General features: G+C 28.0%; 2 protein-coding genes across 2 annotated transcripts in view; one reads left to right on the top strand and one right to left on the bottom strand.

The window, feature by feature from the left end:
- The window catches only part of LOC134832536 (uncharacterized), a 34,859-nt gene extending 30,546 nt beyond the window's left edge, over window positions 1-4,313 (bottom strand). Inside the window, exons 1-2 of the mRNA XM_063846600.1 lie at window positions 4,227-4,313; window positions 2,834-3,103 (exon numbers count right to left, since the gene is read on the bottom strand). The gene's annotated coding sequence lies outside the window, so the exon portion shown is untranslated. The remainder of the gene's footprint in view (window positions 1-2,833; window positions 3,104-4,226) is intronic.
- Window positions 10-1,394, top strand: LOC134828134 (G-protein coupled receptor Mth2-like). The gene is made up of 6 exons (XM_063841113.1): window positions 10-24; window positions 112-259; window positions 318-755; window positions 810-1,019; window positions 1,078-1,191; window positions 1,282-1,394. Exons 1-6 carry the CDS (start codon window positions 10-12, stop codon window positions 1,392-1,394), a joined length of 1,038 nt encoding a protein of 345 aa, XP_063697183.1.
- Window positions 4,314-23,935: the final 19,622 nt, after the last annotated feature.

The following is a 23,935-nucleotide window of genomic DNA, read 5'->3' as shown; positions in this document are numbered from 1 at the left end:
ATTGTTCTAATGGTAAAACTGCGAGTAAGGAAGACGTAACAAAGATATCATATTCCGAAGTGAGTCATTTTCAATTAAATCTTTTGAATTTTAAGCATTTTTTACTTTAAGGAAGGCGAAGTTATTCTTCATCGAAAAGCCGATACTCCATTAACGTTGGATTACGAAGAGCATTGTATAATTGTTCAAGATAAAAAAATTGCTGTGTTACAATGCGTGCATCCAACAACCGATATACGACTCAAAATATTGGGATATGGTAGGAAATTCTTAAAAAATTTAATAAAAATTGTTTTTATCACTTTTTTTTCTCATAGGAATGTTAATATCTGTTCCATTTTTGATCATCACGCTAATAGTCTACATGATTTTTCCTGAGTTACGAAATGTTCATGGCTTGTCTCTTATGAGTTTTGTTGGAGCGTTAACCTTGGCATACACTTTTCTCGGAATCACAAATGCTACGTCCTTGAATGCGCACAAAAATCCTCTTCAATGTACTATTTTCGGATATATCACGTACTTTTCCATGATGCTAAGTTACTTTTGGTTGAACGTAATGGGCTTTGATATTTTTTGGACATTCAGAAAAGCTTTCCGAAAGACAAATAATAAGACGATTTTCCGCATTTATTGTGTGTATGCCTATGGGATGGCGTCATTTTTGTTGATTCTTATACTGTCACTCGATTTATCGGGCATTGATTTGAACTACAAGCCCGGAATTTATTTTACAAAAACTTGTTTTTTACAAAGTATGTAAAAATTTTACTTCAAATCAAACTTTATCAATTGAATTTGCTTTGCAGATTTATTTCTCACGAAATTTATATACTTTAACCTGATACTATTGCTTTTAACAACACTCAATGTGGGATTTTTCGGAAGAACATTGTACAAAATTCAGAAAATCAAAGAGGAAACCGATAACGTAATACAAAGGGGAAACAGTTCACGTCATTCTAAAGACGACAACAATCGATTTTCGATGTATTGGAGACTTTTTATCATCATGGGAAGTAATGCAAAATTTTTCATTAAAAAATCAATTTGAATCTAAACATTTTTTTGAAACAGTTAATTGGATCATGGAATGGTTCTCGTTCTTCGTGAATGGAGAAAGTCCCGCCTTTTACATGTTTGACATTATAAACGTTCTTCAAGGTGTTTTTATATTTCTCATCGCTGTCTGTAATATAAAAACGAGGAAGTTACTCGTCAAAAGGTACATGGAATTTTTAAAATATAAAAAAAATACCGTCTATTTCATTTCCTTTTTAGATTTCTCCGTACCCAAACAACAACAATTACTACATTCGAATCTTGAAATTGATGTCGATTCGCAATCAAAACGAACCGTTGAAGCACTTCCTCTTAGGAAAATCGAAAAATAAAGTAATCGATCATCTTTACGATGATAACCATCTTTGACCTCATTACGGAAACATAATTTATTCAAATGTTGGTCTATAAACCGTCAAGAAGTCGCCTCTGAAATGTGTTCTTACACTTCCTTCAACATATGTTAACAAGCTTCCTTGACACAATTTCCCTGCGATTTAAAATACGAAACATGCATCGCTTAATTTTATGCAAAGTACACATACCTGATCCAATTATTATTATTATTGAAGTTATAAACTATTTTTTGCACAATTTAAAGCAATTAAATCAGATCGAACGATTAAACGTAAAAAAAGTTTGAACAAAAATTGCGTTGAAAAAAACAAACAAATTAAATCGAACGAAAAATTAAATATATAGACAGACAAGGAGCAATAAATCATATTCAATATTTTCCTTTTTTCTATTCATGTCTGCGCTTACTTTGATAACACAAAAAAATCAGTTCACAGAACTAATAAAATATAGTAAAAAGTTTTGTGCAACTTTTTGTTTGTTCAAACTTTTTATCAAGCTAACTATAATTTATTTTCATTAACCTATTAAAGGCAAGTACATCCCTCAAACACGCAATTATAAAAAGAGTCCTTTTTTAGTATGCATGCCTGAGTTTTTACCCATAGATGGCTTTTCTAAGACGTTTAACTGGATTAAAAAGAAGTAAAAATTCATCTGAAATTTGTCTCACTTCATAACGAAATCTCAATTTGAACCCCTTTTCCGAGAAGTCACTGCCAAAACAAGCAATAATGTTTATCAAAATATGTTAAAGAATTCCAGAAATTTTCCACAAAATTATTTTACTTGACGATCCCTTTTTCTATATTTGTGTCGTTGTCTCTTGTCAACAGACTAAACAAACTTGTTATTATATGAAAAAACTTTACATGAGACATTTTTATTTTTATTTAATCAAAGGTACGTTCATTCCATTTTACTCAATTCCAAATGATGTTTCTTCGTTGCATTTGCAATAAAATAGCAATAATGTCATAAATAACGAAGATATCATATTTTTATATACATTTATTGTTGATACACATTCAATTACTTTTATGCCGTTTGAATAGTAATATGGAGTTATTTATAAAAAAACTTGTTTATTTTTAAAATTAGCCAGAAAATCAATATGACACATTTTCTTCGATGTTCAGTTTTTTTTGTTTGTTTGTGTGTATCAATAAATATTTTACATTGTAAAATAACGACGTGTTACACTTTTCAAGTGAACAAAACAAAACAAGCACTCCAAGCATTAACAATTTCCGACAAATAAATGAGAATTAATTTAATTTCTGGTTTGCAAAAAAAAAAATTGAATAAATGTTTTGTGTACTCAAACTGATTACTTGAGACTCGGCTTTCTTTATAAGTTAAGTAGAATTTCATCAAACTTTAATTTGAAACATAAATTGAATGCTTTATTTACCTTTTATTTATTTATTATCCTGAGTTTTCTCGGTGCAAAATTTTCACTTTACGTCACTTTATTTGTAAATATTTACACACAAGTGTTTTTTTTTCAATTTTATTTTCAATTCATCAACAAATTTTCTTTGAAGTTTGTACAAATATATTTTTCTCTTTTTTATAAATATTTAATTATTTATTTTCAATAGTTTCACTTTAATATAAGTTTAAATTTTATGTATTTTAAATGATTGTTCGAGCACTATTGATGCTGATTGTTACTTTTTTCCTGAAAAAAAAATAATTTAAAATAATATTAAAATATAAAATCACCATATAAAAAATGTTAAACAAATAAAAAGTATTGATATTTGTTATTATGTTATTTGTTTTTATTTGAGAGTCATATTATTTTGTTGCATTGTGTAAAAAAGGATTATATATTTAAACCGGTCAGTAAGTTGAAACAAATCAATTAAAAAAAAATATGTTTTTTAATATTTTTCATTTATTGAAACGTAAATGTATTTAATGAAAATGTTGCCAAAAAGGAAGCTAATAGAAAAACTGTCATAACGTATATTTTTTTTATAATTAAAATCATGACAAGTCACCTGAAAAGAGGTCATGAATTGAACAAATGTTAAAAGTATATAAAAATAGCAATTAATTAGATTAGCTTGTTTCTACAGAAATCTTATTAAAGTAGAGAAAAAAGTTTGTTATGATGTTTTATGACATTTTTTTCTCATCAACTTTTTTACTTTTTGTCTATACCTTGAGACACGAAGATATAACTTTATGTAAGAAAATCCTTGAGTTATTTTGAGAAAACTTTTAATATATTATTATATAACATATTTCAGAATTAAACATTCCTGAAGAATAGTTTTCTTTAATGCTGTTCTCCGGTTTATCAATAAAAGTTTATAATTTTTTTAACAAATATTTTGAAAACTGAATTTACATTTTTATCTATTACGCAACAAATGTTGAAATAAGTAAATTATTGAAACAATAATGCCTTTAGACATCTTTACATCAGATTAACAGAATTATTTTGGAATCATCATAAATACTTATTTATACCCCAAGGAACAAATTTAGCATACATTAGCATTGTATATGGAAATTTTATTCTCATGAAAAACGAAGGAGACGAAAAATTTTACCGCGAAGCATAATAATTACATGCTATTTTTAGACAATCGAGTATCTTTCGAGATTTTCTTCTTTTCAATTCAATTGCGAACAACGCAGATTCTTTTAAATCAGAGACTGTCTTTTACACATTTTCTTTATTTTTTGTTTTTATTGAATGCAGCACGTAACGGGATGAAACACACTCTTTTTTGACCATTTCAGACAGCTATTAATTTTTACGTGTCTCTGTCGTCGTCTAGATTGCTTACCGATTGTGAGCACAAAAACAATTTTAAAGCACTGAACGCGTAATAAGAGTTTTCTTCTCTTTCGATCGTCTTTCATGAACGGCAAACTCAAACTGATGGTTTTGTGCGGGGAATTTTTTCAATATATATATTTTTGCACAAAATATGCACACACGGTACACAACGTATAATGATGGGAAAACAAGGAACACTGTGGCTTCATTTCCAGCTGGATTGCATACGAAATGATGGGGGCTGCGTGAGCAACCATTTATGTATGGGATTTACATACAGCGACGTTTGTTTGTACGCGAAGGATGGTGTTTGTGGAAGAGATAAATGCACAATTTTACATGAAAAATTTTACTACATCAACTCATCTGTGAGGAAGTTGAGACTGAAAAGTGCATCTTTGTATGTCAATTAGTTGCTCTTTGTTTCATGTGATTACATAAGTTTATGTTCATTATGCTTTACCGTCGTCGTTGTGGATATTTTTAACACTTTCATCCGTGATTATTTCAGGAAAGTTTTTAACGAGTATTTTTTTTACATTTTAAAGTAAAACTTTAATAAAATAATATACCTTTTGATGAAGGAATTGAAGGAATAGATGCCATTTTCTGCAATATCTCGTATACAACTAACCAATTTGTTTGAAACGAAAAACATTCAATGTTATCAAAAATTCGTTCACCTAGCAACGAATCGTTTCCATGGACAACTCGCTGTTTAAGGGTACACATTCCAATAGAGCGTCTTTTGTACATTTGTATTGCCATATATAAATAGGGCACATTTGTTTTGAAAAATATTCCTCGAGGAATGATTTATTTTTACATGAATGATAACTGTTTTATTACTACAATTCTATTGATTTAAACTTTGATCGTTAAAAATATATGTTTTTGTGAAAAAAATATTTTTCGTTTGATTTGTTGAAAAAAACATCCTTGTAACTTTTATTATGATAATAACCTAATTAAAGCCTTTTTCCATTATCCTTTATAATTTTACAGTCACGGCTTGAGCGTATGACGATGTTTTAATTAAATTTCCTCGAGCCTTTTATACTTTAACAACATACTTAAAAATTCATATTTTCATTTTAAACGAAGAACGTGTTGATTTTGTAAGTAAATATTACAGCTTTAACAACGAAACACACATATAATATTAGTTGACATAGATCATCATTCGTTTTTTAATGATAAGAAAATTATCAAAGTAAAAACTGTACATTTCGCGCGAATTTTTTCAATTAGAGAAAAAGATTCAAAAAGCTCATATTTTTAAAAAATTCTATTTTTTCGGATAATATTATTGAATTCTTAAAAATATTGTTTTTTTTTTTTTTAATCAAAAATTTAATTTTCTTACCTTTTGAGTCATGAGATCTTTTTTTTATTTTTATATGATTTTTTGATAATTTTGGTTCAAAAAGCTCATATTTTCAAAAAATTTTAGTTTTTCGGATAATATTATTGAATTCTTAAAAAGATTATTTTTTTTAATTTAAAAATTTAATTTTCTTACCTTTTGAGTCATGAGAGTCATGATCTTTAACAGCGGAAAGGGCGGTACTCTCGATTGGGTGCACCGATTTTTCCATTTCCGGCACCGATTTTTCCATTCCGATTGATGGAACTGAGACGAATGAAAGTGATAAGTCGCCAGATGGCGCTACAGGCACGTTGTCAATATCCTGGTTGGAGCCACCAAAACGGATGTGCGTAAAAAATTGGAACTAATATTGAGACGAATGCAATTGATAAGGACGGCAGCGCCATCTGGTGCTCATTTATCAATTTCATTCGTCTCATTTGCATTGAACACTAACGATAACGGACGTTATATTGAACACTAAAAATATACATATGTTCAACAGATTTCCATTAAAACTTGCGCAAATTATGGGGATTTCCCGTTCTCATACTGAATGCGAGGGTGTTTTTGTTTCGGTTCAAGTTCAAGTTCGTTCTACATCGTTGAAAATTCACAGGTTATCTCGGTGTCGACAACGACTTTGGATCTAAAACAATAAAAAAATGACCTACGGTAATATTTTTTTTTTTCTTGTTATTCAATAAAACCGGAATTTTTATTTGATTTATTATGATATTACATGATTTTACATGATCAACTTTACCACAAATCTATCTATCTGTGCCATGTCTTCGGAGATAATAGTCCTGATATAATTTAAAAAATCATCATTGTCCATCGTCTCGTCATGAATCTCGGATTTGTAATAGAAATAATGAATGAGAAACGGAGAACAAGGAACGAAAACCTCGTACAGATAATTTTTAATGAGAAGAGAATTAGTTGTTTATATGGTGTTGTTCAATTCAAAACGTGAGAGCGAGTAAATTGAGTACTTCTTATTATTTTTTTTTTTTTAATAACTTTGTTGATTCACTTCATGCACTTTGCTCCGCGTACAGTTGCTGCTGCTGCTGAGAAATACTTTTCCTACACCTTTTATCTAATGCATACGGCGCTGTAGTATTCTGTATCTCTACGTGCCTCTCTTCTAACTGAACATTCATTCATTCATGTGAATGAAAAATAAATATTAAGAGTTTATAGTTTTTATTATTAAGACTTTGAGTTAGTTGTACCGGAACATTTGACGAGTGAACAAGACACTCGTGTGTGTTTATTTCATTATTTTAGTTTAATTATCATTAGCATTAAAAAAATGTTATTTAATAAAAAAAAATGTTTAGTGACAGTTTATAAAAAAAAAATATTTGAAAAATAAAAAAAAAAAAAATTAAAACATACATTATATGCTTAACCGGTCAAAAACGCGCGGTGCATTTTAATAAAAAAAAAAATAAGAATAATTATAAGAAACCAAAGAAAATGTATTTTATAGAAAACTCATCAAATATACAACATTATGTAACGAATCAGAACAATATTGGAATGAAAAAAAAAGTGACAAAAATTCTTAAAACAAAAAAAGTGATTAATGTTTTAATTTTTACATAATATTCAAATATTAAGAAGAGAATTAATTTTTTATATGGTGTTGTTCAATTTAAAACATGAGAGCGAGTAAATTGAGTTTTGTGTTTACTTCTTATTATTATTTTTTTAAATAACTTTGTTGATTCACTTCATGCACTTCGCTCCGCGTACAGCTGCTGCTGCTGAGAAATACCTTTTCTACACCTTTTATCTAATGCATACGGCGCTGTAGTATTCTGTATCTCTACGTGCCTCTCTTCTAACTGAACATTCATTCATTCATGTGAATGAAAAATAAATATTAAGAGTTTATAGTTTTTATTATTAAGACTTTGAGTTAGTTGTACCGGAACATTTGACGAGTGAACAAGACACTCGTGTGTGTTTATTTCATTATTTTAGTTTAATTATCATTAGCATTAAAAAAATGTTATTTAATAAAAAAAAATGTTTAGTGACAGTTTATAAAAAAAAAATATTTGAAAAATAAAAAAAAAAAATTAAAACATACATTATATGCTTAACCGGTCAAAAACGCGCGGTGCATTTTAATAAAAAAAAAAATAAGAATAATTATAAGAAACCAAAGAAAATGTATTTTATAGAAAACTCATCAAATATACAACATTATGTAACGAATCAGAACAATATTGGAATGAAAAAAAAAGTGACAAAAATTCTTAAAACAAAAAAAGTGATTAATGTTTTAATTTTTACATAATATTCAAATATTAAGAAGAGAATTAATTTTTTATATGGTGTTGTTCAATTTAAAACATGAGAGCGAGTAAATTGAGTTTTGTGTTTACTTCTTATTATTATTTTTTTAAATAACTTTGTTGATTCACTTCATGCACTTCGCTCCGCGTACAGCTGCTGCTGCTGAGAAATACCTTTTCTACACCTTTTATCTAATGCATACGGCGCTGTAGTATTCTGTATCTCTACGTGCCTCTCTTCTAACTGAACATTCATTCATTCATGTGAATGAAAAATAAATATTAAGAGTTTATAGTTTTTATTATTAAGACTTTGAGTTAGTTGTACCGGAACATTTGACGAGTGAACAAGACACTCGTGTGTGTTTATTTCATTATTTTATTTTAATTATCATTAGCATTAAAAAAAATATTATTTAATAAAAATCATGTTTAGAGACAATTTATAAAAAAAAATATTTGAAAAATAAAAATATATAAAAAATTAAAACATAAAAATAACTTAACATACATTATATGCTTAACCGGTCAAAAACGCGCGGTTCATTTTAATAAAAAAAAAATATGAATAATTATAAGAAACCAAAGAAGATGTATTTTATAGAAAACTCATCAAATATACAACATTATGTAACGAATCAGAACAATATTGGAATGAAAAAAAAGTGACAAATATTCTTAAAACAAAAAAAAAGTAATTAATGTTTCAATTTTCACACAATATTCAAATATTAAGGAGATAATTAATTGTTTATATGGTGTTGTTCAATTTAAAACGTGAGAGCGAGTAAATTGAGTTTTGTGTTAACTTCTTATTATTTTTTTTTTAAATAACTTTGTTGATTCACTTCATGCACTTTGCTCCGCGTACAGCTGCTGCTGCTGCTGCTGCTGAGAAATACCTTTTCTACACCTTTTATCTAATGCATACGGCGCTGTAGTATTCTGTATGTCGTTTATCTCTACGTGCCTCTCTTCTAACTGAACATTCATTCATTCATGTGAATGAAAAATAAATATTAAGAGTTTATAGTTTTTATTATTAAGACTTTGAGTTAGTTGTACCGGAACATTTGACGAGTGAACAAGACACTCGTGTGTGCTTATTTCATTATTTTCGTTTAATTATCATTAGCATTGAAAAAATATTATTTAATAAAAAAAATGTTTAGTGACAGTATATATAAAAAAAAAATATTTTTATAAAAAATATTTGAAAAATAAAAATATATAAAAAATTAAAACATAAAAATATTTAAACATACATTGTATGCTTGACCGGTCAAAAACGCGCAGTGAATTTTAATAAAAATAATAATAATAATAAGGAAGAATATAAGAAACCAAAGAAGATGTATTTGATAGAAAACTCATTAAATTTATAACATTATGTGACGATCAGAACAATATTGGAATGAAAAAAAAGTGACGAAAATTCTTGAAATCAAAAAAAAATAATTAATGTTTTAATTTTTACACAATATTCAAATATTAATATTATAATAAAAATAAAAGTAACTTGTGACTTGATGATGATGGAATATAAAAAAAATCATATGCTGACTCGTGACCAACATTCAGTTTATATACCTACAGATTCTATTTATCAACATAAATTACAAACGTGTGAATAGAATAAAGAATTAAAAATATTTTTCGAAACTTGTAAGTTTTTTCCTGATATTTTTTGAAAATATTTTTTGTGTCGAGAAGTGTTTATAAGGTTAACATTTAGGCTTGACTATTTTTGTGCTTAATACATATTATATATTTAACATGAGTAAGAAAACTTATTTACTGACAAAAACATAAAATGCGTGAATATTTAAAGTGGCAAAAAATTCGGTGTAAAATTTAAATATTTTATATATATGCATGTTAGAAACATTCTTCTGTGTGAAAAATATTTATAACGGTAGTTTTTTTTTGCATCTTTTTGATGTCTTGTCTGAAAAAAAAATCTAAAAAAAAGTTGAATTAAGTCATTTATAAATAGATGAAGAGCCCAATTAAGTTAATTTGAAAAAAGTGATCAAGTGCGAATTTTTCAATAATTTATTAAATTACTTTCCAAATGATGAGCCATTATATTCTTTTTTTTATGATTTCTATTGAAAAAAGGTTCGTCGTTGTTGTCGAGCTGAAAAAAAATGACGATGACTCGTTGAAGATGATTATTATGATAATCAACTATTCTAAAGGTATTCTACTTGATCTCCAATCAATTTCAATCACAAAAAAGTACCGCAACATTAAAATATTTGCACCATTTATAGATAGAACAAAAAAAATATAAATATTTGAATGTTGATCATCATCGTTGAACATTTTCTGTCAATTATGCCATTCAACGACATGATAGAGTGCTACTTTGTGTGTCTCGTTATTACGAAAAAACACTGAAAAGAATTTATAGAAGCTTCCTTTTGAATACATTTCTAAAACTTAGAACAAGAGATATAATCAATGATACAATATTAGCATCAATTTTTTGTGTTCATTGTTTCAAATTCGTTTATAACATATAATAACATAATAAAAGAAAAAGGAGGAGGAGAGCGATTGACTTTTTATGCTAATAATAATAATAATAGATTGTTAGATGCTCGGGCATAGACAAGAAGATCATTATTTTAGCATAGAAAAGAAGGAACAACAAATTATTGCTCAATTATTATTGTTTCGACATTGCCTCTTCTCGACCGTTTCTTCAACGAGCATGAATGAAAATCTCTTTTTGGACCTTTTTTTTCATACAGAGACATTTTCAAGCGTTTTGTCGAACGTTTTGTCGCTTATTTATATAGACACCGCAGTCACTTTGGAATGTGCTTGTTGTTCATAAAATCCGACGTGTAGGTTTTTCTTGCGATGAAAATAAAATAATCTATGCTGAGCCATTCTTTCGTGTTTTGCTGAAATGTTCTCTCCCTATTGAATAAACTTTGATTTGAATAGGCAAAAATATTCGGATGGAATTTTAATATACATTTAAAAATGTAAAACAATGTTTGAAATTCGAATTATTATGAATTTCAGAATAATCTTCTTAATTTTCAAAATTAATATACAAAAGTATTTTTTGGTATAAAAGGTATGTTTAAGCTATTTTATCAGATTTATTTTCAATTTCTTAAAATTTGTAAGTAACTTTTGATTTTTTAAATTTATAATTAATAACTTTTAAATTTTTACAATGAGTGTTATCAAACTAAAAAGTATGAAACAAGATGTTGGTTTTAGAGATATTTTAAGCTTAATAATAATAAAAAAAAAACAAATTAATTTTAAAGAGAAATTTTTATAAAGATTTGTTCAATTTTAGACAAAAAACTTTAAAATCTTATAAGACTTACCAAAAATCTTACTCTTTTTTTTTTTTTCTTCTAAAGCACATCTGGATAATAAAAGAATTATTCACTAATTAATGACAACTACTTGCACGATCTCGTCTCTCTCCAATGTAGTACATGGAGTTTCAAGCGCAATTCAAACACTCTTGCGACCCGACAAACTCTCGTTCGGTATTGTACTTTTGCTCTATTATTACTTTTTGAACCAGAAAACACTTGAACAATTGCCTTATTGTGTTGTTTGTGTTTGTTTGTTTGTCTACCTTCGTTTCATTGTAACATTGCGGTTTTTTAGACGTCTTATATGTAATTAAATTTGATTCGAATAATATTTTATCTCACGCGCAACCCAATTTAATTAATAATGCGCCAGATTCGGTGACGGATTACTTCGACCTATGTCGAATGAATATAATAACAGGTGTTTGATTAATTACGTTTATTCGGATGACGATCATTGATCCTTATGTCAGTACGGGGCAACGAACTGTGGAATGTGTTAAAACCGTATTTTTCCTGTCAATTCAACCAATTTAGCGCAACATCAGTATGCTGCACAAGAAAAATGTGCTCAAACAAGAGAGTTATTTAAGAACAATGCAAACAACAACATAAAACAAAATAGTACGATTTCGTTGCAACAATGTTTCGAGAGTTGCTTGTTAATCTAGCATTATTAACATAGACATCAGTGAACACGAAAAAAATATATGCAAGAAGTGCTTTGCTAACCGACGAAAGACATATAAAAAAAGTAAATCCGTTTAAAAATTATCATTGTAAAATTCATTTTACCCGAACGAATGATTATTTTTTAAACTTTTTTGTTGTTGTTGTAGTATTTATTAATATATGCACAAACAGAGAAAATGTTGCTAAACAACAGTTATTCATAGCTGAAACAACGATCAAAGTGTTTGTATCGCGCTAAATTATAAAGTAAACAAAATATTAGCAATGAATGTCTTATCCGAAAAAAGTGCATGCACACTCACAAAATTATCACAAATGCATAAAATGCATGTGTGGAGTCTGACCTGACAGAAATTAAAGTCTCAGGAGCGATATTCCGCATGACAAGAAACACGAAAGGGAACAAACTACATACATACATTAAGCTACTGTTATTGTTGCTATTATTATTTCGAAACGCCAAGATATGTGATTTATCACTCGAATGCTCCATAGCGAGGTTAGGAGAAACATAAAAATATCATTTCATAAAATTTATTCAATTGCATGCAATTTTAAATGCAACTGATTGGAATTCTAACGTGTTGTCTTTTGTGTTCGTTGTATGTTATTAGACCATTAGAGTTCTATTATTATTTTTATTTTTTTCTCTCTCTTTACTCATTCACGTATGCAACAATATTATTTTTATTATGTTTATTATTATTAGATTAAACAGACGCAGAGAGCAGCGAATAGACTCGTAAAAAATGAATATGAAAAATATCGAAAAAATTTCATGAATCGCTCCGAGACAGAATAGGTTATTTTTTTTATTATTAGCGTATTATTATTGTTGTTGTTTTCCACAGAAATTATAAATAATATCATTCGGATCATTTGTTACACACAATAACAAGCATTGAGAAAAGTGATATTTTGTCTGAATGGAATTCATGTCTGAAGGAAATGATTAGATACCTTGTAATATATTGGAGTGCGAGGAAGTGTTGAAAATTATTTTTTCGCGTTGAGCTTTTTATCAATTGTTGCCCCGAGCTACAAATACTAATGATATGTTTTATTTATTATTATACATTTTATGTAAGTGAGAGTTTTTTTCTTTTTGCACTCTCATGTGTGGAAAAAATAGCATTTGAATAAGCAAAGAAGTAATTTTCGGAAAGTTACTTTTCATGAGATTTTTATTACTTTTAGCTTATTTTGAAAATCAATAGTTAAAAAATATAATAATTTGCCAATAAAATACCATTAAATTATTTAAAATATACCTACATAATGAATATTTTTTTTTTCAAATTGTTAATGTTTATATTAATTATTGTTATATTTTCTCAAAATTATACCTATAAATACCTATTGGATGTTGATTATAATTTCAAAATACAATATTTTTTACCTGTTTCCTTTAAATTTTGAAGCTTTTCAACCATCATACTGACATTCAAACCGTAATTTTTGATTAATTTCAAGCAACAGAACGTCGCTGATTTATCTTTATAACAACAGAATGTAAACACATATAAAATATTAAAAGAATCCAAAAGACGCTATATCGAATTGATTTTTTTGTTTTGTTCTGCTATGCACATTGTGCTTAAAATAATTAACAACAAGAAGGCAAGTGAAAGAATATCTTTTTTTTTATTTAATATAACATCATACAATAGAATCATAACAAAAAAATACTGCAGGCCACAAATGAAGAAATAAAAATAGTAATAAAAAATGATTAGGATGTATTAAAAATGTGATTAATGTGAAATTCAACGAAAAAAGGGACAGCAAGTGCATTGATACAGTAATAATATAAAATTATAAAGTTTAGTTTCATTACGTTGAGCCTCTGTGCAAATAAAAATAAAATTAACAAATATCTGAAAATAAAAAAAAAGAAATAAAATTATAAGATGAAGATGAAAATTTTCATAATCCATTTAAATTAGTTAATAAAAAATAAAGAAAATTACAAAAAATTAAAAAAAAATCATAAAATCTCAACATCATGCCTTCAGGATATAGGTCAAATGTGACCATGCATCATCACACCTCGAACGGGCACTTGAGTAAGTATTTTTTTTTTATTTTTCTTTATTTATTTTTTTTTGTATGTTTAAATTTTTGATTAACTGCTATATTGTTTGTGATTCGTTACGGTCCACGCAAGTCAATATTATATCAATAACGAAAAAAAGAACACCCAACAACATTCAACACTGATTAGTGTCTCTTTAACTTTTAATTTAATTGTGAATAAATTTAATTTCACATCGTTCAATGGGCTTGTGGCCATGAATTTGTGCTGACTTTGATATAAAATAGAAAATTTAATTATTTTGACGCGAAACTGTTAACAGAAACTTGAAATTTTTAAAAAACAATTAAAAATTTTTACTTTTTTGTTGAAATTCTTTTACGGTTTGCTTTGTATCGAAAAATGTGGGAAAAATTTTAAATTTCAATAAATGTTTTTTTTTATTTTTTAATTGTTTGTATATTTTGTTGTTTACATTGCGTGATCAAATTACTTTTTTTTTTTTTTTGGTTAAACACTTCTCGTCGTAAAGGTCAAAATTGCGTGAAATCAAATAAATCTCAAATATTGCTGTCCATTAATCAGAATTTACGCGTAATATTAAATATTATGTAAGTAAATAACAATGCAAAGAAACAAATTGTGTACTTATTTATCAGCAATTTTCTAATCTGAGGTGTTTCCATTATTCTTAAAGTATGTATGTCAATAAACTTATTTGTTTCTCAATCATATATGTATATAAAATTATAAGACAAAAACAACAGTGAGCGTTGAAAAATCGGCAAATATTTTTTTAAGGCACCGCATGGTTCATCGTCTAACGAAATAACGATCTTTCATATGATCCACATGCACTAATATTTTTTGCACGACATGCAGTGATGGATTTATTTTTTCGAAGCTAATGGATCCTTTTAAGACAAACAAAAAATGATTTTTTTTTAATTTTTTTATGATTTAAATTAATTGAAAGAGATTTTAAGCTAAAGTTTATAATTTGAGATATGATTTACTCCATTTTCCGTCACTGTCAATACGATACCATAAAATAGAAGAAATATATCACTCATTGCTTGCCTGTTTGCTTGCATTGTTGAATGCCTTTCATGAAGTCATAATAAATTTAATAAACATTACCCATGACTTTTTTGGTTTGTCTTGATATATTGTTGAGGGAATGTCAGTTTTGAATTTTTTTGTCTAACAGCGAAAATATTTATTGTTGATGAAGTAAGCTTGCAGACTTTTGTGGTTTTAGTATCTTTTGTTGTTGGTGCTGTGCATATGTTACGGAAGATAAATATTGACTTTGTCTGCGTTTCATTGTAAAAAAAAACTTGTAATTTATGCAGAAGTGTGCTAACATTATTCCCGTTCTGTTCTTGTTATCATCATAAGGAAAGCAAAGAAAGAAAAATGTACAGAACCGGATCGTTTGTCATAATTAAACGAAACTCAAGTGTGAATAGCAATAGTTACGCATGTAACGTGGTATAACGATGCGTTAAAAATATGGTATAGACTGTTGTTTTATTTACTTAGCGAAAAAAAATTACAATGAGTGCCTTGCAATTATAATGCATTAAACGTGCTTGAGTGTTAGGCAAGACAATGGATTGGACCTACAATGAACTTGATTTTTTTAATGCATCAATATAACGAATACACGAGCGAGAACAATTAACATTCTTTACTTTTTATGTGCGTTATTTTAAAAATCAGCAAAAAAAGCTTTGATGAGTTTTTTCGCCCGCAGGAACAAAACGAAAAAAAATCTAAATAAATGCGCTTTCGTTCTTAATTTTTTCTTAAATTATGTAAAAAGTTCATGATGAAGTGCTATCTTACGGTGCTTTTAACACAAACATTTCCGTTCGTATTAAGAAAAATGCTCATACTGTAAAGACAAATAAATATTATTATCGAAAGTTGTTATTCAAGACGATCATCTTGAACCGATTTTGACACACTTTTAAGCTACTGAGAAGAAAAACTTTGAAAATTGTTAAATTATTGGCAGTTATTTAAAAAAAAATTATAATTATCTTGGATTTACTGTTTATGGAAGTCATGGGGAGAGTTACGTTAATATTGTGATTAATCATTTTTCAAGCTGATCAGTTTTTAGGAGGTCCATTTTTAATCAATTTAGAATGTTAATCGATAGTTAATTATGTGAATCGCATCTCACAAATAAGACATCAGTGAAAGTGTAACGAATTTGACGATCAAATTTCAGTCATGCCATATAAAGGTTAAATTATTACACATTTAGGGCCAATACGGATATTCATAAGACAACGTTAAATAGAAAACCAAACTTCATTAGGTATTGTTTGAAGAGGCGTTAATGAGTTCTCTTGATTATCGTCATTATTACGATTATTAAAAAAATCGATTTGGAATGTAAGAAAGTGCCAAGATCGGTAAAATAAAAACATAACACGAGCCATTGTTTTGGCGTAGGCGCAATGTTAATGATGTGTGTTGAGTATGTTGTTGTTTTTTTTTTTGTTAGATAAAACGTTGCGAGAGATGCGTCTTCTTCGGCTTTAGGCTTTTATGTCGCGCAAGACTCATTAAAGTAAAAGTACCTAAAAAAGGAAAAAATGAAATAATTTTGCTTGTTTAACTTGTTTATTAATAAGCTATAAACACAATAATAATTGCTGTCATGTTCCTCATTATTCCGGTATTTATTTCAGGTAGTTACGATTGAGTTGCTTTTATTCCTCCAACACTACTCTATCATAAAATAATTAATTGTCTGAGAATAACGCGAAACCCACGCACGTTTTATACGCGATTTGCACCGCCATCAGCGTCTCTTTAGAATATTGCATTGCGGAACATAAATTGTTGATATTTAAAGGATTTTTTTAAAGTTTTATTTTCAATTTTCTTTCAGTCAAAAATGTTTATAAATATTTTATTGAAAAAAAGACAATTTTTGAAAAATCAAAGATGTTTTTCATTTTTATTCATTTAATTTATCTTTTTATTTTATATTGAAAACCGCAATGACACAAATAATTGCCAGTCATTTGTATAACACCTCTCTTAATCTGATAGTATTATTAAAACATATTGTCACTCAATTATAATATTTCATGGGAAGGCGTTTGACGAAGAAATAATTCTTTTTTCGAAGTTTTGAAGAAGAGCTTTAATTATAAATTTATGTGCATTTAACTTTTTTTGTTCGTCTGTGAATATATAAATTATTATTAGATATTTGAATATATTTTCGTTTGCGTGTGTCCTCTCTGTCTCATGTTTCATACTTTGTCGTTTATCTCACACATATACCACATAAAATTTTTACTCATATCTTAATTCGTTATATTGACACTTTCGTGAATTTATGATTGTACAAATAAAAATCTCGTAAAATAAACAACTCACGCTTATTCATTTATCCATGCATTTATAGTTGAAATGTATTTAGATATATTTGCATAAATAATATCGCGCTATGGGAAATTATCAAGTCAAGTAATTATCGCATTGTTGACACATTTAAAATTAATAATTGATTTGCAATGAGTTTCATGCATTTTAATATAATAATTTGATAATTTTTGTGCGTAGTGAGTGGGACAGTTTCAAAGGCGTTGCAGTTATTTATAATTATTATTAAACCTATTTCCCAATGCATGTGAACTTTGACAAATTTTGAGAGATCTGCAATTCAATTAAGGATTACGCAAAGTTTTACGAAAAGAGAGAGAGAGGGTAAATGGTCTGTAAAAGATAAATTATTATGCTATGATTGAAACACATTCAGCGAAAGAGAGATCAATATCTGTGGAAGAGTAGGCTAATAGTCAAATAGGAAAACTGCGTATATAAAGTATTAAGTAATGACGACTATTATCGTCAAAGACTGAAAATCGTGTGTTTGAACCTTTTTCTGACCAAGTTTATTGCGAAATAATAAGCATGGTACAGCAGAGTGAACAACAGGTAACAAACAATCATCAGACAAGAGAAGATTTAAATCTACAACATATGAAGGAAGTCGCTATGTGTCGTGTCTCGCTTGTATTTACACAATAAAATAACGTGAAAAAGTGTAACTTCTTAGTCGTGCGAAATGGTCGCAACCTATATCGATGCAATTATTGTATGTGTATGGCGAGAAAACTTGTAGTAATTGTTTAAAGTTAATAATAAATATAAATGATTTTGTCATTAACTAATGACACACGCAGTAGAAATTTTTGTTCATGAGTTCCTGACGAGCTTTGCACCGGATTCATTCATCGAAAATTTATAAAATGTTGTTTGTAACTTAAGTATAATCGTTTCATGTTAATTACTTATTTTGTTGGATATTGATACCATTATTGTATTTTATTGATTTTCAATTAAAAAATATTGAAATATAAAAAAAAACACAAAAAAACTTCGAAAAAATTTACCTGATTAAAAATATTTTGCTTAAGCGCCCAATTGAGAAAAACCATCAGGTTTTGCATCTTAAGACATCATAACTCCATAAAAAATAATAAATTCGTCATTAAGTTCGTTGAAAACTTCAAAAGTCTCTGCAAATGAAAATGTGTCATTAGTCAGATTTTGATCTGTTTCAGAAGATAAATGATTCAGCGAACAAAATAAAAAAAATTGTATTGATATGCACCATAAGCGAAGTAATGACTTTTTGTAGTATGTAGTAATAAAAAAAAGCGTGTGAAATTACCTTAGATGCAGTTTTTATTTGAGTTAAAAACAATAGAATAGAAAATTCTGGCGAGGAGACTTGTTGGAAGTACAAAAGACAAATCAATTCTCTCATGCTTCATTATATGGTCTGCGCGCACAGAAAATAATACAATAATTTATGATTGAAGAGAATATTGTTTACGATTCCCGCATTAAATGTACTTTTATATAAAGTTTATGCGAATCATAATGATGAAAAAAATAGTAATAAGAAGTCCGGGTCAGATGGCATCTATCTGTTTTTGAACATTATTACTACAAACGGAGAGAGAAGGGATTCTAACATAATAATCAATTATGGAAAATTACAAAGCACAAAACATTTACTTAAATTTTAATCTTAGTACGTTAAACATTTTATACTTTTATAATGGACTGCATAAGTAAATTATGTTTAATTTAAAGTTGATTTCGTGTGTGTACAAAAAATATCGAAACACATGTTGTTGGAAGTACGTGATCCAATAATCGATTAGGAATTAAATGTTTTGATTTATTCGAAGGAGACCAGTTAGACATTTTCTCTCTGCTGTTAACAATGTTGCACTTCTTCGAATAACAAGTGAAATCAGCAAAACAACGCAACAAAGTTTCTTCGTTAGCCAAGTTTGTTCTGTTGAATTTAGATTCATGTTTGGTTAACGAAGTTAATCTACTTGTTGTTATATTGATTTTACAAGACTCATTGGTCTATTTGGGTCATTTTAAGTTGTTAAACACGCAGTCAGCAAATGAAGTCTTTACCAACGTTTGTGCGTATGTGAAAAAGAAATGTATTAATAAATAATCCAAATATAGTAAAACATTAATGTAATCAATCAGGAAATTCTAACCGACGAAGCTAAGACGTGAGCGATATTATTTTACGTTTTTTTTCGTGCAAATCCTTATTTCTATGAACCAACACTTCATTAATTCGCCATAAAAGAAGCTCTTATGTTCCGCATAACTTTCTATATTTGTGGTTTTGATTAAGACAAATCGATATTAATGACAATATTTTGGTCAGAAGAAAGTTTCCAACCATTTCTAAATCGAATTACATCGGATGCAAGACAGAAACTGACGTGATTTTTTAATTGTTATCTGACGAAAAACAGAGAAATCTCCTTTGAGATTATCGCGCCGCTTCGAAAAATTTATTGATTTTCGAATTGACGCGGGATGTTAAAACTTACTTATTATTACTTCATTTAAAAACACATTAAATAATAATCAAAATATGTACAAGAAGTTAAAATGTTGTTGAAAGATTTGAAAATATGTTTATGAAGCAACGAATAAAACATCATTCAGTGTCAGTCATTTAATTTTTATTTGTCTTCATTCTGACTCGTTTTGCAGTAAACGTAACTGAATGAGAAAAACAAAAACGACTTGACTATAAATGCCTCACACATAATCGGACAAGTTATTATAAAAAAAAACTACACGGTTACACTTTTTATTTAAGTGTTCTTTTACGTTTTTTTTATGTCTGTCTGAAAGAATTCCAAAAGAAAAATTTAAGAATCAAAGATTTTATTTTTTGAATCCATTTAAATCCAAAAAATATATTTTCTATATACTCTATAAATAATTTTAAAGGTAAAATGAAATTGGAAAGAATTTGTTATATAAATAAATTTTTAAAATTTATTATTTTTTTAAGAAAATATTTTAAAATAATTGTTTTTTTATATTAATATATAGATCTTCCAATTTTCAATAGTGTCAAATAATTTGATCGTAAAACTAAAAAAATGCGCTCAGATCAACTCCTTTTTCCATATTTTTGTTGTCATTTGTTCGTGTACTTATTATGCAATGGAGGCTGTGTGTACCTGCGAGAGTTACATGTTTTTGTGATTCTTTTACATTTTGTTTTTTTTTTTTAATTTTAATAAAACCAGTACATTTTTTACATGACATGCTGAACACACGTGAAATCCCATACAAAATAGAGATAAAATAAAAAATGTTACTGCTGTTTGAAATGTTTGATGAACCTTAGAATTTGTCATTAACTCTCAATGTGTACGTGATAATTCAAAGTATTCGAACAAACCTTAAAAAGAGATGTAAATATTTGATTAAACCTTCAACAACTCAAATTATTTGCCTGAACTTCTGTTTTTTTTAACGTAAAGAAGTAAAGAGCAAGTAAACATGTTCTTACATCTTCTTTTTTTCGTATAAAGATCAATAATTTTATAATGAAGAATGGGAAAAAAAATTGGAGGAATGTATTGCTATGCTACTTGCTACTAAATTGTCAATTTTCTCAGATATGCTTGGTATTTATAAACACCATTTTTTTGTCGTTTCGATACATTTCATTTCATTTCATTTACGTTTTTACATGCACGTGTACCTACCTTCTAAATCACTCGTGGAAAAATAGCATTGCGGTATCTTTGTTCTGTTCTTTACTTAATATATTTACGTAACATCGTAACATTTTCTCTTGAAAAAAATGTTCTTAATAAAACAACATGAAACATGTGTTGTTGTTGATATTTTTTTCACAATAAAAATAAAGGAATATGACGGGAGTTCATGAGTTTAATTACCTGAATAATATTATATTGATAAGAAATTAATTTTTTTCTCTCGCTTCTCAAGTTTAAAGTGAACGAAAAAAGTGCTCTCGATCGCGATTATTAAATTTAGAAACATGTTTTTCACATTAAAGAAGTAGAAGATGAGGACCTTTCTACACTATTCTTCTTCTTCTCCGCGCTCTTTTGTGTAAAAATAATAATAATAATAATAGAAATAATAATGATTGTTTGTTGTTTTAATGTTTTAATGAAATTTTAATGTTGCTCATTTAATTCTCGAACACATTGTTTTCCTTGCTTATTATATAACGATTTAATTCTAATTTATGTAAGCGCTTGCCCATATTCTTGTGCAAGCTCTAATTTACGCAGCGCAATTTCCATGTATGTGGGCATTTAAATTTATGACTTTTGATCAAAATTTGAAAAAGGTGTTTTTTTCTCATTTTTAACCTACTTTAGATTCGTTGAAATGTTGATTGGCGAAGAAAGAGAATCAGACAAGGTGACAACAAACCAAAATTTACTGTGTGACCAAATTTGTAGCTTCTGTTGATGAAGCAGTTTGCATTTAATTATAAAGTCGGCAATCTAAAATGAAAAAGAATGAAAAATAATTTCATGAAATCAGCTAGACTTACATTTTTATCGTAAAAATTTATCAGAGACAGACACATCGTGAGCAACTTATTATTATTTTTTAAATTAATATCTATTTACTTGATGATGATGATTATTATTATTACTACTGCTTAGCTTCTACATGAATTGATTACTTTTATTATTATTTTATGCGAAACACAAAGAATTTTCTTGATACAAATGTGCCCAAACCTTTTACGGATTACAATTCTCTTCGATATTATTTAATATTCAATGAAGATAACGCCCGTCTCGAGCCGTAGAAGGAATTGAATTCTACCGAAAACGGTTAAATTTTGATTATAATTAGTCAGGTTCTATTGAATTCTGTTGCGACTTCCTTGTAATTTAGCATATCACAAGGAACCTAATAGATTCCTAACAAACATGGAACCCCATAACGTCTTCAATTCAACTAAAATATGAGCCCATATGGAATGGATATTGAGATTCGAAAACAAATGAAAAAAATATTTATAAATTTAGGTTGATATAAGTGTTGTGTTCGTTCTCGAAGGAAATTCAAGCAAATTGAGACTCTATAATCGAAATTTGATTAAAGAGGTTATAATATTGAGAAAAAAATGGGCGAGAATTGCACAGAGTCGTTGCGAAAATTTGAATGAAATGTACTTTCATCGTAACTTGACCTAGATTTGGTCCCAATAACGTGTGTCAATAATCACACACGACGATGACAAATGCAGAAAAATACAAGAATAACCGCTACTTTAACTTCCATTTTTTCCCCCAGTGCTTTTCAATTTTAATTCAATTTTAGACAGATAAACCTTTTATGTGCGAAACACGTTCAACATCCAATACCAAATACATTTCATTTATAATATTTGTTTAGACAGAGAAAAGTTAATTGCTTATGCATCGTCGTTTCTCGTTTGATAATAATAATAAAAACATCATGTTCGCTGTTTGGACAGTTTGTGGCGACTCGACGATCGACGTAGATTAACGGCGGGATGAGTTAACATGAATTAAAATATCTTTAACCTTATTCAGTATTTCGCATTCATTCAGTAGATGAAAAAACTACATTTTAATGATACTTCAACAAAATGTTTGTATGCGATCAGGTTGCGTATACGAGTGAGAGAATGCTTTAAAAATTTGAAAAGGAAGCAACGAGATGTGATTTAGGTCAAAATATTCATTAAAAATGATTGTCATTGATAGATGATGTGTTAAGAGAACGGAGGAAATGACTCCGATTTATAAACTTCTCATCTTTCTGATTTTTATTACAACGGAAGAATTTTTCGATATTTTAAATTAAATTTTAATTTAATTTAATTTAATTTTTTTTTCGATATATAAAATCAACAAAGGAAATGATTTTATTCTCAAAAACTGTCAAAAAATAACAAACGACAACAATGTTACGAATGTAAAACTTTGTAACATGAGTCTAAACACAAATTCGAGATGTAAAACAGACGCATATTAAGTAACTTATGATATGTGAACAACTTTTTGCCCGGAGGCGAGTCAACCAATTTATTATCACTCGCGATAATCACTGAATGACTATTATATTTTAACACGTAATTTATTTCTGCTCCTCTTCTTTTTACTTTTTTCCCCATTTAAATGTTATTACGATGTTTAATTCATTTTTGATTTACGTCTCGCGTTTTATTATTACTCCTTATTTCAGTCCCGCGTGCGTTTAGGCAACAACTTTATCTTTATCTCCCTATGTGTGCAAAGCGATACGGAAATTGACTTATATATAAGTCAAGTAATATATTAATATATTATAATTTCAATTGGTTTATCATGCTGACATGTTTAAATTGAAGTAACAATATCATGCAAGCGATCTTCATTCGTGGTAGGCGTAAATTTTATAAAAACATTTCCTAAAATTCCTCGAAATTCAATTAGTCAAAACAATAATTAATTAAAATTCCGTTCAGTCCAAACTTGAAAAAAAGTAAATTTTTATAAGTAATTGAGGAATACACAAAAGACATAAACACGACAACAAGCAACGAACCTTATTCAAAGAATTGCGTGC

This window comes from Culicoides brevitarsis, chromosome 1 (genome assembly GCF_036172545.1).
Source record: "Culicoides brevitarsis isolate CSIRO-B50_1 chromosome 1, AGI_CSIRO_Cbre_v1, whole genome shotgun sequence".
NCBI lineage: Eukaryota > Metazoa > Arthropoda > Insecta > Diptera > Ceratopogonidae > Culicoides > Culicoides brevitarsis.
Note: the sequence above shows the minus strand (reverse complement) of the source record. Positions and strands in the feature narration are given on the sequence as shown.